Raw genomic sequence first — 16,501 nt, forward strand, 5'->3', positions numbered from 1 at the left:
CAACACACGGAGCGCACTCGTTTCTACCTCTGTCGCTCGTCCTTTGTGCAGTTCATTTATTCCTACAAATCATGAACCAACTAGCCCGCCAAAAGGAAAAGGTGTTATATGAAATTACCCTATGTCGTTTTTGGGATTTACTCTATGGGAAATCGTCTCGTCAAGGAAAGGGGCAGTGCCCTAACGCTGTAGGCGTAAAAACGTTTACCAACCGTGCTCTTTTGTATTATTATGTTTAACCATGTGCAGTCACACCGAGTTTATGTTGAAGTAGGCGAAACAGTACATGTTGTTTTATATATGTTCTTTACAGTGTTTGCTTAACTAAACAAGTTACGAGTAGCAGTCAAACTTGCACACTCTCATGCTCATTCCCTAGCTAATATCGATGGTGAAAGAAAGCCACGCGTCGTAAGGCAATAAAGTGCTTCGTATGGGTTCAAACAAACAAAGGCTGAAGAGTCGTACAGAAAAGCGCATTCGGAGTTCTACTAGGCACAACTCAAAGGTCGCTGCGCCGCTAATATCAATAACTGATGACATATGAAGCAAAATGGTAATCGCATCGTTGGACTGAAATCGAGGTTTTTGAGTGATAGCAACTTCTAACTTAAATTTTCCCTCCAGGTTGTTGACATTTCGAAGCGAACATATTTTAAGTTGACTGCAATTCAGTTTTTGACGTTATGTCGACCGATCACTGCAATAAGTCTAAAACCCCTACGAATTTAAGATTTTTTTTATATCCGAGAAATATATTTAAGCCCTTACCACGGATTCATAATACGAAATTCGCTGTAATCCCAAGCAAGTTCCAACTCAAGGATGCAGATAGAAGTACCAACCAAAGGAGGGTGTTAACCTTGAACAAATAAACCTTTACAAACACATTTGCCTGCACAATATTTGTTATAAGTTATAATATACATTTCATCAACAAGCTGAACTGTATGCTTCAGGTATTGTGAGAACAGTCACCCTTTCCTTTTCAGAGAACAACCCCAAAAAGAGAGAATCTATTCTTTCGGCTCCACAGAGTAGATAGAACACCTGAAATCTCTTTCCGGCGCTCTAAGTAAAGACATACAAGTCTAAAGCATTGATACCGCAAACCTCTAATGGCACATATGTTTCATCTTTGTTCGTATAGCTATGTTGAACGGCTGCAGGTGTTTTCGGCAGTATCGTGTTCCAATAGATGTTTTGTTTCTTTTCACTTGAGTGGTTACGACAACCTTTCTTTTTTCATTTTTGGGGAACCGCAATGTACCTTAACAAAATGGCGTTCCTGCATTAAAATTGGGCGTCCACTCATGCGTTTCCCCTTCTCTGGCTTCCGGGTCTCTTTAAAGTTGAATATTGAAAGAGTTCCGCGCAATGTCGGAATCCCAAGTACTCAATTCTGCATAGGTATTCTTTAGTTCGTACTTGAGCCTTCTAAACTGCCAAGCGATTTTACGAGGACTCTGTCTTGGAACTTCCGGCGCGTATGCCTGAAGCCTCTCTTATGTTGGCCGTCACGCGCACTTCGAGGTTCATTGGGTCTAATAAGCTCACAAAAAAAGTTCCCAAGTGCACGCGATAGGCTGCTCAAGCGCTCTTATGTGCGGCTGTGATACGGCCCGTCAGGCCGCGTTGGTACACACTTAACATCGTAACACCCTTGTGGGTGTAAATGGCTTGTCCTATAACTAACACCCATTTGGGTGTAGCAAAACGCCCTAAACAAAGGGCGTTATTCCTAACGCCCCTAAAATAGGGTGTTTTCCCCTAACACCCTTAAAGGACGGCGTTATTCCGAACACCTTTCAATTAGGGTGTGATTCCACTGTACACCTTTTTATTAGGGCGTTATGTCTGCGCAGTACGCCCTCTAAATTGTGTGTATCACCGCCAGAAAGGGAAATAAAAAAGGCGCGATTACCAACACCCAAAAGAGCGCTCGAGAAAATGACTGCAAATGCCTGGTTCACTTTTTATTTTTTAATCAAGGTTCTAACAGGTTCTACAAAATTCTCTATAGACGATTGCAAGCAGGTCATCTGGCCGCAGCCATGTCTCTGCTTATGCGGGCAAGTGCGTGCAATTACAAGCGTGCCAAAGGGCAAAGCTACGTTCACGCGCACGACATCAAACTTGGCGAAGGCAAGACAGAAAGAAATAGTTCTCTTTTATCCTCGCAATTCCACCACGACCGAGACGCTTCTAAACCAGTGGCGGTCCGTGCGTGTAAGGTCATGAATATTTCAACCGGACATTGCTTCATAACCCTTTCAAATTGTACAACCGAAGGCCCTAGTTGAATCTCCAACTGTACTTTTCTTGTGACGTTTATGCTTCCTTGCACTGGCGACGTGGACAAAACTGACAAGCTTGCAAAGACGGTACGACCAGGAGTTGCTTGGGACGCAAGCGGCAGTTCATGTTTGTAAACCGTAAAATGGTCGATTGAAACGGAAGCAGGGAGGCTATGTTCGACAAATGTTTCGTTACTCCTAAAAATAAACGGAAGTGGCGGAAGTGACGATATCGCGTTTGATTGGTTAGAGGTTCAAATGACGAAAGTTACCTATTTTCGCCTTTTGACCTTCCAACCAATCAAACGCGATATCGTCGCTTCCGTCACTTCCTTTTCTTTTCAGGAGAAATGAAACATTTGTTGAACATAGCCCCTTTGGACTACTATCAGAAGCATGCTTGCTGAGTACTTACCAATAAAACAGCGATCTCATGTAATCCGTGATAGATGCATAATCCGATTCGGGCAGCACAGAACTATCCACAAACACAATGTCGAGGATGAAGCGGTCTCTCACATTCAGCGGAAGTTTCGCGGTCGCCGATGAGCACCTCTCTGTCGTTATAGATGCGTAATCCGATTCGGGCAGCACAAAACAACGCAAACACAATGCCGAGGTTGAAGGCGGTCGATCACATTCAACGGAAGTCTCGCGGCCGCCGATGAGCAGCTCTTTGTCGAAATGCATCCAACAAATACAGCACAATAATTCCATGGACTCCGACGAAATAAACGATCATTTCCGAAAACTTGGCATGGATGTATTCCGGCCGTTCACGACGAAAAATCACGGCTGCGACTTAACCGCACGAAAAACAGGAATACACTGACGGGCGCCCCCCTTTTTGTAAACCGAACCTACGTGGCCCCTACAACTCATCATAACTTGGCATACGGCAAAGACTACGGCCCCAGTAGCCCATCAGCGCGGCAGAGCGAATCACGTGACAAATTTTCGTCCAAGCGTCCTTGCCCTACGGAGAGCGATCACGTGTTTTGCGCCACCCCTCTGATTTGCTAGAAGTGGACTTCGCACTCGCTCAGAGCAACACGAAGACACAAAAGAAGGTTTCGAGGCTTATCAGAAGACGAGGTCAAAGGGGGTTGGACAAAGCCGCTAATCTCCCTCTGCTGCTTTGTATTGCCACCTGCCCTGCCCAGGGAAGGTCGCGAAATCGGACTCGCTAGGGCTTGCTTTGCGTAGTACAACCTTGAGCGTCTCAAACTGCTACTCCTGTAGACGCGCATGATCTGGTACGGACCGCGAGATCACAAGATAAATACGAAAAAACATTTTTAACGCCGCCGAAGACGCGGTTTCACGTGTACCAAAGAAAAACCGAAAAAAAAAGCGTCGGAAAGCTAGATATTTTGGTGTCATTACGCAGAGATAAGAGTCGCGTCCCTGGGGGCGTCATTAATCCGGCACTTTCGATTGTGTTGCGACATTGTTTCTTCAGAGCTACACTCCAAAATAAAGTATCAGTGAAGGTGCTATAAGTAGTGCGAAACCCAGTCAGGTGAGTTTGTAATATCCGAAATGAGGTCGCCACAGTTTGTTCAAGTCTTCAGCTTAAAAAGTCTTTCTCAGGTTAAAAGTAAGCAGATTCTATCTCACTTAATCTTGCTTTGTACTGTTTTTTAACGTCGGATTTTAGACAGTCAAGCAATAGAAATACCTCGCCGGCATAGCCGATTCACACAGGACACTCTTGACAGTCAACCAAAAACGGCGCCACGTACGGTATGTCAGGATAGCGTCGGCGCGACCCATCCCATTTTTCAGATATTGGCTAGACCAAAATAATATCGGCACAATCTTTCCGATTTAATTCCATAGCAGCGCAATAGTGTGTGCTGCCTAGGTTGTATATTTACACGTCTTCATTCTTTTTTTTTTTGCGAGCGGAGATGGGTTTTTTTTATAATCAAGGTTGAACCGAAAAAACTGATGCACGCGCAAAACGTAATTTTAGGCTCGTGTCGAACGAAGAGTTCAATAGGAGTTGCAAAAACTATTCTCTAGCATTTCCTAATCATACGCGACTCCGTGTGGCGATTAATTATACTCGATGTTTGTACCGCCGTACATCAACAACAGTTTCACCAAAGCAATACATATGAACGGCCAAGAAATCATGGGTGTATTTGACAGCATCATCATTACGCCCGTTTCACACCGTGTGGATGAAGGGCGTAAAATTCGCCCATACACCCTTTCTACACGATTTCAGACACCATCGCTGCAAGTGGGGCATAAAGAGGGCGTGTAAAGGGCGTAAAACGTCAGCACACCCTTTTTACACCAACCGATATTCAGAAATCGTGTAAAAAGTGTGTAAAAAGGGTGTTTTTCCTAACCTACACCCTTCCTACACCCTTTTTACACGATTATGGGTGTTACAATGTTTAGTGTGTACTCCAACACGGGGTTTATTTTTAAGAACTACTTAGCGAGCGTGAGAGGGTTAGACATCAAAGTAACCGATTCGCTTCTGGAAGTGGTGTGTTTATTGTCTCCTCGACAATCTCGGAAAGCTGTCTTGTCATCTAGTTTTCTTTTCGCTTCTGTCTTCATATTTATCTTTCTTTGTGAATAAGAGCGATGGGCGGATGTCTTACGCTCTACTGTAAGCCTAAGTAATTTTGTTGGCATAAAAAAAGAAGTGCATTTTCGTTGAGTAAAGCGACCGTAATTATTTGAATACGTAAAATTGCGAACACAAAATTAATAATGGCTTGTTTACTTTTGAGATGCCTTGGGCCTATCTAAGCCTGTAGAGATATAAAATAGACAAAATTGCTGAGGCTTACACTAAATGAGGTCTAAACTGAATTTGTTTTTTCTTACAGAAATCGCAAGCTGCATCTCTTAATATATATATATATATATATATATATCTGTCATCTATGCTTTGTCGTTCGTATCCTGTGTCTTTCCAATGCTGTGCAATATCATGCTATGCCCAAATATTTGGTTGTTGTGCTAATTTTATTGTTTGATTATCTTTTCAGGACTGAACAGCTACATTGCACGTGAGTACCACCTCTTTCATATTACACTGTCTGACATGTTCGAATTATGAGCTGATAGTTCCACCAGGAAATACCAGCGGTCATACATCAGGCATTTGCAATTACTTTAAGCTATCAGGGGAATATTGTATTGTCAGCACCTCTCCACCTCATAGCAACTAAGCGCGAGCTGTATTGATTGTAGCCTAAAAGATACCAGAAACTGTTTCTTAATAAAAATTCAAAATTAAACACAGGGCCACTGCGAGGATCCTGACACGCCTAACTACATTACTTTTCATTTAAAAGTATGTTACCACGTTTTACTACTATTGCTGAATATAGAAAAAGTATTGCGAAATAGCACTTGTCTGCAATAAATTCAAGATTGAAGTTGTTGAAATCGAAATAAGCAATGCACATGTAAATATACGACAAAACACATTTATAACATATGTCAGAAAGGTATAGTTTTGAAACCTCGATAATATTTTGGTGAATTGAATGAGCCGACAAATGTAACTTACTTTTTTATAATTAAAAGCAAACCGAATTGTAGCCACAGTGCATGGCTCTGGTACGACCTGCGATTAAACACGCTAGCAGTTGTTGCAACAGTTGCATATCTAAATGACGGAATTAGCTTTAGTGTTATGAAAACGTGCAGTCTAATTAACTCTGAATAACGGAGGCCCAAGCTCTCCGAATTACAGTAAATAGTGCAAGCAGATATTATTTCAATGTAAGGGTAGATTTCTAATATTTACATATTAGAGGTTCGTTTGTTGAAATAATTATGTAAAATCTGATGTATAGATATTTTCCTCTCTTGTTGACGGTACCCTAACAATTCATCGACGTAATACTCATAAAAATAAATCATCCCCCAAAGGACTACATGTTCAAATAATAATGTTTGTGTCGTGCATTTCACAACTTAAGTGTTATGTACTATTTTCGTCGCTTGATAGTCTGGACAATACGCTCCACTCTATAAATTTTTGGCTTCTATTTTGTATGGCAACAAAAAAAAATAAAACGAACTCGGGACAAGGGACGTCGTCCCTTGTCCCGAGTTGGTTTTATTATTTCTTTTGCCAGTCAATGTTACAAACACGTTCTTAAGTCAATATGTCCTATTTTGGACAGTGGTATATTTTACGTTCTGATAGTTAGCGTGGAACAGCGACAACCTTTGTTATGAAATCCCAATAAAAATGGTTTTACAGAACGCATAAAATTATTTTATTGCTGCGCGGTATTTAAACAGTGAATACTGCTAATATTTGTAGCTACAAGCTGTCGCTGTGAATCTTTATCATTGTGGCTAGGGCCACTTCCGCAGTATAATACAAATATGTCCAACTGTCGCATCGTTTAGATTGGCTTCGGCGTCATCTACATCTTAAGATCAATTAAACATTCGTAGTTGAAGAAATTCAAGATGAACTGATATCTTCAAAAAAAGAACGTCAGATCCAGGTTTAAGCGCGTGCATTGTGATAGTTTGTTCTTTCGCCGAATTCCTCTTCATATGCGATAAAACTAGCTCCACAAAATATTTTTCTGCAGAATATTTGTTCAGTGTACAAACCTCGCTGTTTCTTGCATATACACTGAATATCTTATTATTTTACCTAAAATAATATCGTTAAGGCAGAACATAATGTTGGTTACGGTATTCAAGTTGTCCATTCGTTTTTAAGTAAATTGGTACGCTGACTATTTACTGGCGATCTCAAGTTTCAGGCGCCTTGTTTCAGCTCATATTTTGCATTGGCCCGAGTCTCGTGCAGCCTTATGCAATTATTAGCATAGTGGAACTTGAAAACACGCTTTAATATAACCAAGGCAGCATTATATTTTATATATATGTAAAGAATTGAGAGTTATTAGCACCTATAAAAAATATTGACTCCTAGATTTCTAGAGGTCTTGACCATACCTTTACTGGGGCAGCTAGATATTATCTCCATTTGATGAATAGTCTATAATTAATTATGCTGCAAGTTACTTATGTTAAAGACACATTATAAAATGCTCTAACCAACGCTCGCATTTAAAACTCACGATGCTGACACGTGAAGTTTGGACACACTCGAGCATATATCAAGTAGTTCTTAAGTAATAAACAAATGATACATTTACACCTTTTCAGATAACCTTAGTACCATCTAGTACGTTTAGCGCCGCGGAAGTAAGAGATTTCACACTCACATTTTCTAAACGAATCTGCATGATAATTTCGTAGAAAGTTGAAGTCACCTCTCAAATTTAAGTGAACACCCATGTAATGTTTGATCACGCCACTGAACATAACTTAAAAACTTACAAGTATACCTGTATATTTGTATACCTTGGAGGCTAAAAGAGTTCGTACTTCAAAGCCAGTCACCTCGGAAACACACACCCGCTATAGTACACACAGATACTCTGGTAGAACGAATGCGAGATCGAAGTTCGCTAAAATGTTTTCGAAGACGAGCTCTTGTTTTATAAAGAACGTTATTCACAGTGCTAAGGTGGAACGTATAGCGATTACCGAGATTATAATAATTTTATCCGGCATGCTTCAGTCTGCAAGAGATATCAAGCATTCGTGCTGCATTTGTCAGTATTTGTATCAACAAATCATCAAATCGTGCTCGCCTTACCTCGATATCTGGTACAGTGAAGCTTTTTATCCAAAATCCAATAGGAACGCACACAGGTCACGTATACTTTTGCACAAGTTGAAACCAAACTAACTGCACGCTCAACCCAAACGCGGACATTCTTTTTCGTGTTCGTTTCAATTGGTACAATTTGAAATGTCACTCAAGCCATAACTTTCCGAAGCTTCTACTTTTTGAAGCCAACATAGGGCCAAAGGTTAAAAAAAGGGAGGCACAAGGATAAAAAAAAGAATGTCGCAAGAAAGCAAGGCACTCATGCTTGCTTGTGAACAACCGGAGAACGTGCGAGGGCGTGATACCGGCGCCTGTTTGTCTGTTGCCTTCCTTACCGTCATGCCCAGTGACGTCAGCAGGGCCGATCTACAGGAGCCAATGAGAAAGCTGGGAGGTTGGGCGGTGAATCTGTATCGCTAGCTCTTTCTGCCAGGCCTGGTGCTTTGGGAAAGGAGGCTCTGTTGACTGACAGGGCTCGGCATGGGTATTCTGTTCAAGATAACTTTGGGAGAAAAGCAGACCGATAATGAGAACGTAGATGGCCATTACCTTTAGATGAGAGGACCCGACAGAGAAATGCGTCTCTTGAGAATCCATTAGGAAATACAAGTAAAAACTGAGAGAGATATTTTGACACTACCGTATGTTTGAAGTGAACTTCGCTCAGCTTGTGACATGTTTTTTTTTTCTTTATTTTTGTTTTATTTATTACTTCGAGGGTCTTGTTTCCCATATTGATCAAGTCCGTTAACTAAGAACAGAGTGACCTTGATGTCATTATATTGCTGGAAATATAACAAAAGAAATTTAAGCTAATTTGTGGTCGGAGGTCGAGTTTCAATCAGCAATAATCTCTCATTTATATTTTATACTGTCTAGTTTAATGCACAGAGCGCGCATAACGTTTTTATAAATTGCAGTGATTTAGCATAAATTCATAAATAATTTGTAAACTACATTCAATTTTCTAATATGTCGTTGATGCACGACCAATAAAAATACCATAGGTGCTATAATTAGCGGTACCTAACATTAACCTTATTTCAGTGTAAGCCTTTATATATGGCGGTGCACACAATTATCAGCTTTTGACGAGTGGTACAGGGTTCCGATTATATATTTTCCAACTTCGTAATTTTTTTCGTGACTCTACAACATAAATGTTTGATACCGCTCTGTTGGGGTAGAAGCGAAATTTAGGCCATACCATTGGGCACAGGGGACAAATCGAAATTAGCTTACGCGCCTGAAATCAAACCGCGTCCAACTCTTCTACCTCATTCATGCAGATGGCCATAAACTAAAGATGCACAACTGAGCATGTTTCGTTGGTTAAGTATATTCATATTGGGAGCCTAGTGATTGAATTAGTTCATCGACGAGGAAACTAACACGAAAATTACGTATTTCCGCCTTCGCTTGAATGCTGTTCATTATTTTTGTTTATTTAATCAAAACGTCAGAATCATCAAAGCGTTCAACAAAATTTAAGTTGAAATAAATATGGGTGATTTCTTAATCAGAAATCCAACCGTCAAACACGAGATGTTTCAAATACACACACCCCTCAACACCAGCACTTTAGATGACAGAATCGTGACAAAAGAAAAAATTAAAAATCCGGCGATGGCGGGCTTCCCCTGTGTTCTGTCCTGCGAATAATGTTTTCGCTCCTTTCCGAGAGTGTCGAGTCACTTAATCTTAATAACTGTTCATCAATGGGCACTCTGAGGCTCGCAGCAGTCTGGGGTTATCCATATTTTCTTCCCTTGAGCATTCCACGTCGTCTTGCACCTGAAACAGATATGTGTTCAAATCTGTTAAACAATTTCTAACAAATCAAGATTAATCTTATCTTGATGCACAAAACCACTTTGGAAGTACATCTATTTGAGTGATTATTTTTAAATTTGTTTTCAGGTTTCCTTAGGCATTGGCATTTGAAAAACGTAGGTGTAACATTCAGAAGTGTAACGTTACGAATGCAATTTTATTTAAGCACCTCAAGTCCATAGAGTGATTTTATTTCTTGCATTAAGTGTTTTTTGTAATCTATAAATTTTCTTACTTCATATATCTTACAAAAAACATAATATTTAAAACATAGCCAGTAAGCAATATCACTGAACCTTGGGGCGAAACGTTCGTAATATTCACTAAAATCATGTACCCAGTCTTGGGACCATTAAAACTGATATTCTATTACTTATTTCTAAATACTATTGGCGACTGGTCTTGTAAAAGCATTGAGGTGTCGTCTACGAACTAACGGAATTCCGAAAATATTTTACCAAGACACTTTAACGGCCATTTTAGAATATTATTTCAATTATATAGTTAGCATTGGACTGGAATAACATCAACTTAGGAACACTGTTCACGACCTTTTCAATACAAATAAAACAGATATCGCCTCCTGGTAAACTTTTTGTATCCCAATTCTTACCAAGAAAGCATTAGTCAGTCCTGCGCAACTCGGGGCACCAGAAATAACAAAACATCATTATGTGTGCGTGCTGTGTGTTTGAGTGAGGTGAAGTAAATATTCTTCGCATGCCTCGCAATTTGTTGCAAATATTTTTTTTTTTTAATAATGCGACTCTACAATATATTTTTCAGCTATCAGAATCATCGTCGGCGATAGTTCCCGGGTACTGAACACCCTGACGCGTCCATTTGCGTAACCTTTTGAACACACGAATGCATGTCATTCGCCAGCGTCCAAATGTGATTTTAGGATATAAATAATTACCATAGCCGGTTCGCAATTTCAAATTGGCTTGATGTGATAGCATTGAACACAAACATGAATTGAGCAGAATAGAAGACAGTAGAAAAACAAAACAAATTGGTCGTAGATTTGCGAGGGACCTTACATAATTTCTATTCTCAAGAAAAAAAAACTAAATCATGCCATTGCCGATTAAAAAAGGAAGGTGTTGCCGAACTTGTAGAAGTTAATCATAATTCAAGTTACCCGACAACTCTAAAATCGTATAGCTAACACAGAAAAGCTGAAATATAAAACCAGACAAAAATTCATGTTGAAGGAACTTTTCTTTTCAAAATCTAGAAATGTTGGTTCTTAAACTGTATGACTTATCACCCCAAAAAAAAACTTTTTTTTTTCTATGCGCGGCCATATGCTGCTGAGATGCAAAACTAGCAGCAACAGATAATTTTCTTTTTTTACCATGCTGCAAAAACCACTGCAAGCACCTTTCCAACCCATGAAGAGGTTGCGATACAGCTTTTCAATGCCATTTCTCAGTTATTTTTTTTTTTATTTTTGTGTAATTTTACTTTTGTTTGAATATTTGTCCCCTATGACTAAGTTTTGCAATAGAAAATTGCTATTTTACTATTCAGTATTCCAGTTATATTCCTTCGTTTTCAGCTTCGGCCTGCAAAAAATGAAATCCAGGCTTGCTAAAGGGAAGTCGCGCCACATTTTGTATAACATACGCATTGAGAATCGTGTTTTCGTTGCAGCGATACAAGCCACGAGGCGAACACATACCGGGGGCGGTACGGCGAAACCTGTAGCAGCCATAAAACTGCCGCTCACCCTCGTCGTAACTCTCCTCATATCAACTCGTTGCTGACTAGAAATCATAATCCGTACGGTTATCGATGTTTATGCAAATGTAGATAGTGCGTACGGCTCCAGCGCGTTATGCTCTTTCCGGCCCATAACGTCGCTGCCGCTGAAGCCTGGATAACATTTACGGCGCTTTGTCATTTCCCGAATCGGTGGCGGAAGGAGACCCGAGAAAGCCCGGTCTCGCCCGGGTCTGCCCGGCCACGTCCCGAGATTTATCGGCGTCGTAACTTCCATGACACGCGTTCGAAGCGCGCCGATGGTCTGGCCAAGACGTTAGGAGGAGGAACACTTGCACGGGGCTCCTGCGAGGGCACGTCAACCAGTCGTCACCGCTAAGTCACCGCGGCACCGATAACGTTTTCGGGGGTATTTATGCGAACTGTCCTCGGGTCTAATGGGTTCGTACCTGTCTGGGATATATTCTTAACTTGCTAGCGTTAATCTTCATGGAGTTTTGGGGTAGATATTAACGTCGTAACGTGTACGGCATTCAGCCTTGGTGAATGCCCAAAATGAGCTGCGATGTGCCAGTGCTACTTGTGGCAAGAATATTGATAACGTTCGAGGCTATATAGTATATAGACTACACTGAGAAGATTCAGCTATGACCAGACCAATTTAGGTCAAACGGGTAAAACGCCCCATCCATACAATGTACATGTATGTACTATGTACAACTTTTTCGTTTATCACGCTCATTTTGGGTCTTATTATGCATGGAGCCGCCATCGGGTCTAATGCGTTCGTGCCTTTTTGGGGCATGTACATGGCATATAAACATGTATTACAGACATTGGGTGCGATATGCTAGAGTTTCTGAACTAGGGAAGATGATCGTTCGGGGTGAATATTATAGTCTGTATTGAATACAGTAAGCTCCGGCAGAAACAAATTAGGTTATATGGTGCAGCGTCACCGTACAAAATTGCTGTGTTAGCACTCTACGGGGCTTATCACGCCGAACGAATGCATTTAAAAGCAATTTGGACATACTGCGTGTTTATAGATCAAGAGGTCGGCCTGCGCTGAGAGTGGCCAATATTCGTCCTGCAATGTATACGAGAGGAATAGCCAGTACAGCGTGAATATTAACATGATGTCTTTAAGTTGTCTCATGACGTCACTAAAGACAGAAAAACACGGCAGACGCTTAGCGCGTGTACTCCAGCTGCAATAATGGCTGCTTTAACGTGCATTCTTGCATAGTATGCTGGCACAACCATAAAGTTTCTGAGGGCCTTGTTCATTTGTTCTGAACTTTTATCCTTCTAAGTGTTCTATAATTTCATGATATACGGTCATGGTCTTCTTTATTTCCTGTTACTCTCGTCGAAGCTGTTATTTCTTTCCTAAAAACGAAGAGGATTTTTATGGAAGAAGAGAAAAAGTGCTCAAGAAAAGCTTAAGAAAATATTCAATTCACGAAACAAAACTACGTAGATTTGAATAACATGTTTGCAAACATGCGTTAAGGTTTCATTGACTCTTCGTTTGTCTGCTTTATTTTTATTCTTGTAATACATATCATGAACACCCAGCTATACGTTACTTTTTATCTTTTTTTTTTACGTTTTTGTTTGAAGACATGACCTACCACTGTATATGTTTACACAAAATAGGGGATGATTACTTTACTGGAATGTAACAAGGATTCCGTTTGCGCCCTTGTGGATGTAGATGTAATAGTAGTGTGTTTACACTATGTTAAATGATTTAGGGCTCACTAATTATCCGAGTAACCTCCAGTTTGGATAGGGGGTCAGGAACCTTTTACTGCAGCGGGGCGAATTGACGCAAAGCGGGGACGTAGCGGGTGGCCAAATAAAACACCAGGGACAAATTATAAAATGAACTCTTCCAAGCTTAAAGTGAGGTACAAGAGTTTTGGTATGCAGCATATTGCCAAGACACAAACATTCACATTAAAGCTGTTAACTAAGAGCCGGAACACTTTTTGAAGGCGGTGGTTGGCCATTCGCTAACAGATTGGTTTTGTGGTCTCCATCTAAAAATATATATTTGCCGATGTACATATTATAAGAACCACTGCAATCAAAGCTGTTGAGATCTTGTCTTTTAAATTTGAAAAAAAGAAATACTTCAGGAAGGCCAGAGTAAAACTTAACAAAGTCGTTCACTGAAAATACTTCATACCACATATCTGGGGGATCAGCTGATCAGCGAATTTTGTCTCGTAAGCCTCCTGAACTCGGCTGGGGTCTGTCTTAAGCAAAATTTAGAAAATGTGGATGTCATCACAGCATTTCGTAATATCAGGGAATTCGACTCCGACGCTGCAGTTGAAATTGCGCACTACCATACAGATACTTTCTTTATCAACCGTGTGCTTGTTCCTCCTACAATGATTCTCCACAAAAGAAAGTTATATAGATTCTTTGTTTATAGAGGTTCCTGGAGTTGGAAGGTCCCGAGCTTCAGCTTGCATGTTTGCGTCTAAGAGCATGCACCATGGGTTTCTCTTTCCTTTCTAATTTTACGTAATGATCAATAGGGTGGTGTGATATTTCAGCCAACAAGAATGTCAAGTCGCACAGCCAATTTGAATCAGGAAGGCTCTGCGAGGACGTTTTTTCAAAGCTACAAAAGAAACAGCAAACACTCTCGCTGTTTTTGTGTAGTGCTGGACAGTCCCATACAAGCCTCTGTGTGCGACAAAACTGTTGAAATGAATGATGCATGGTACAAGTCGTGACTCAGGACATTTACGCTAGACACAACATACCTTAGTTACTTATTCCCAGTGCACCACTTTGATGCACAATAATTGCCGACAGATGAACGTGAATAACTTATCAGCCCCCAGGCGTGCTTTGGAAATAAATACGTTCGATTACATCACATTTGCCACCAACCAATTATACGCTTTGCACCACTGGTCCTGGAGTGTGTGTGTGTGTGTGAAGGGGGGATCGTTTCTAGTATCGTTTGGGAGCCGCATAATATTGCCTCGCTGATTGCCGACCCCCCGTTGAGGATATTAATGCATAATTCACCGGTTAATTAGCTAACCAATTAAGCTGAAAGTGCACAGATGGCGTGGAGATGTTTTGATGGAAAATTTCTACGTCGCTGCCAAACTCACAAACGAGACTATAATTACTGGTAAGAATTCCCCCCAGTGTCCTTATTTTAAAGTACACAAGGACTAGTATTTTTTGTGTTAAAAATATATACAATACTTTTTTTAAAATTGTACTATTTTTCTTGCATAGCCTCCTGCTGGAAAATGTTCTTGCTTATTCGAGTTGTGTTCTATTCCCCATTTTATCATTGCCCAGAAGACAACTGTTTCGTATTCCTGTCAAAAGTACATTTCTGCGGGAACAACAATTGCTTCCTGCCTTTTTATTACTTCCACGGTGCTTTACTGCTAGAAACCTGAAATCAATTAAAGTATGCATTTTTCGCTGTTCACTCTTCTTCTATTGTCAGGCCATCGCGTTTGAATGTACCTAAAGATTGAAGAAAATATGTCTTAAAACGATATAGTTTCTGCACTGTTGCTGCTCTGCAAATGGAGGTTGTTGTGTCCCAAAGTAACATTGTTATGATTTCGTCGTAGTTTAACAGTTCTATAAGTCTCTCGCATTGGGCCAGTTAACCTCTTAATTATTTTATCAAAGATGACATATTAATCGGTCGCAATTCTGTATCGGTAAACAGCGGAAGCATTAATTATTGTAATCTTTAAAGTTAAAATACGCCTTTATTTTGCCGATACAGTTGGGTGGTTTCATTTGAAATCAAACACACGTGTCGGGGTGGGTATTTTTATTTGGATCAAAAAATTATATATTAAAGCACCATGTCCGTAATAAACAAATATACTTTTAACTTATTTCTTCTTTTTCTTTTGCAAACATCATGATCAGCAGCATTATTAAAAACAGCGCAAAAGACGGGATAAAAGTAGAAAAAGCACACAGGGCGGACGCTAACTGACAACTAAATGTTTTTTGTTTGTTTTTAATTCCAGACGAGCAAAGTAAATCGCACATGAACGTTCTCATCTAATTATATATCTTGTGGAGTCATACACAGAGTAAAATCGGCACTATATAAGATCAAACGTTGGCTCTTGTAAACCAGCTGCGTCACACGTAAATACGTATAAAAAGATGATTAATCACTGGTAATGACTTGCAGTTCCCTGTTCGTCAAACGTACAGACGCGACACTAATACAGCGATCTTGTTCGCAGGCAAGTATACATCTTCCAACACTTCCAACATCTCGCTCTCCAATTTTCCTAGGTTGCGTATTGCCACCTGGGTATTGCCCAATAAGGGGCCCGAACAACTACAACCCTTGCGGTGTATTGCCAAGTGAGGCCCATGCATACCTTGAGCGAAGCCGCATGCTGGCGCAGTCTGTCGTTTAAACAACGACCGGTCTGGCCTATGTATACACTCGACCACGTCCTTTTGCGCTGTTATTAGTAATGTCATTCAACAACCAACTATCCCAGCAATCTAGCATTTTATGTTATGAAGGGGAGCAAGGTGGAATGCTACATTTAGGCTGCTTGAATTTCGTACCGAGTTTTGTTGGTTGTTATAAATAGTTGAGAACGAACGTACTCGTAGCATTTCTTTCTCGTAAATATACGACGCATAAGCTAATATTTCCTGCAGATTAAACTGCGTTAAAATATTTACTACACGAAAATAAGAGAAAGAATCAAAATATCGCATCTTTTACATTTTTGGTAACATATTTGGAGTCTTGTATTTTAGGGTTATATAAATATATATTATTAAATTCGATACACCTGTGTGCTTAAGCATGCGCTATCGAATGTTACCACTTTCGTTAAATTTATTTTTATGAAATAATTTGTAAAAACCGAAATGTGGTCAACAAATAAATTTTCCAATAATTTAAACCCGCTTA

At 40.2% G+C, this 16,501-nt stretch overlaps 1 protein-coding gene across 1 annotated transcript in view; it reads left to right on the top strand.

Annotated features, from left to right (window-relative positions):
- The window catches only part of LOC8038051 (homeotic protein ultrabithorax), an 86,003-nt gene that overhangs the window by 34,247 nt on the left and 35,255 nt on the right, over positions 1-16,501 (top strand). Inside the window, exon 2 of the mRNA XM_040501703.2 lies at positions 5,315-5,335. Within this exon, the coding sequence (XP_040357637.2) occupies positions 5,315-5,335 (21 nt within the window). The remainder of the gene's footprint in view (positions 1-5,314; positions 5,336-16,501) is intronic.

Source organism: Ixodes scapularis, unplaced genomic scaffold (assembly GCF_016920785.2).
Source record: "Ixodes scapularis isolate PalLabHiFi unplaced genomic scaffold, ASM1692078v2 PGA_scaffold0__279_contigs__length_252992795, whole genome shotgun sequence".
Classification (NCBI taxonomy): Eukaryota; Metazoa; Arthropoda; class Arachnida; order Ixodida; family Ixodidae; genus Ixodes; species Ixodes scapularis.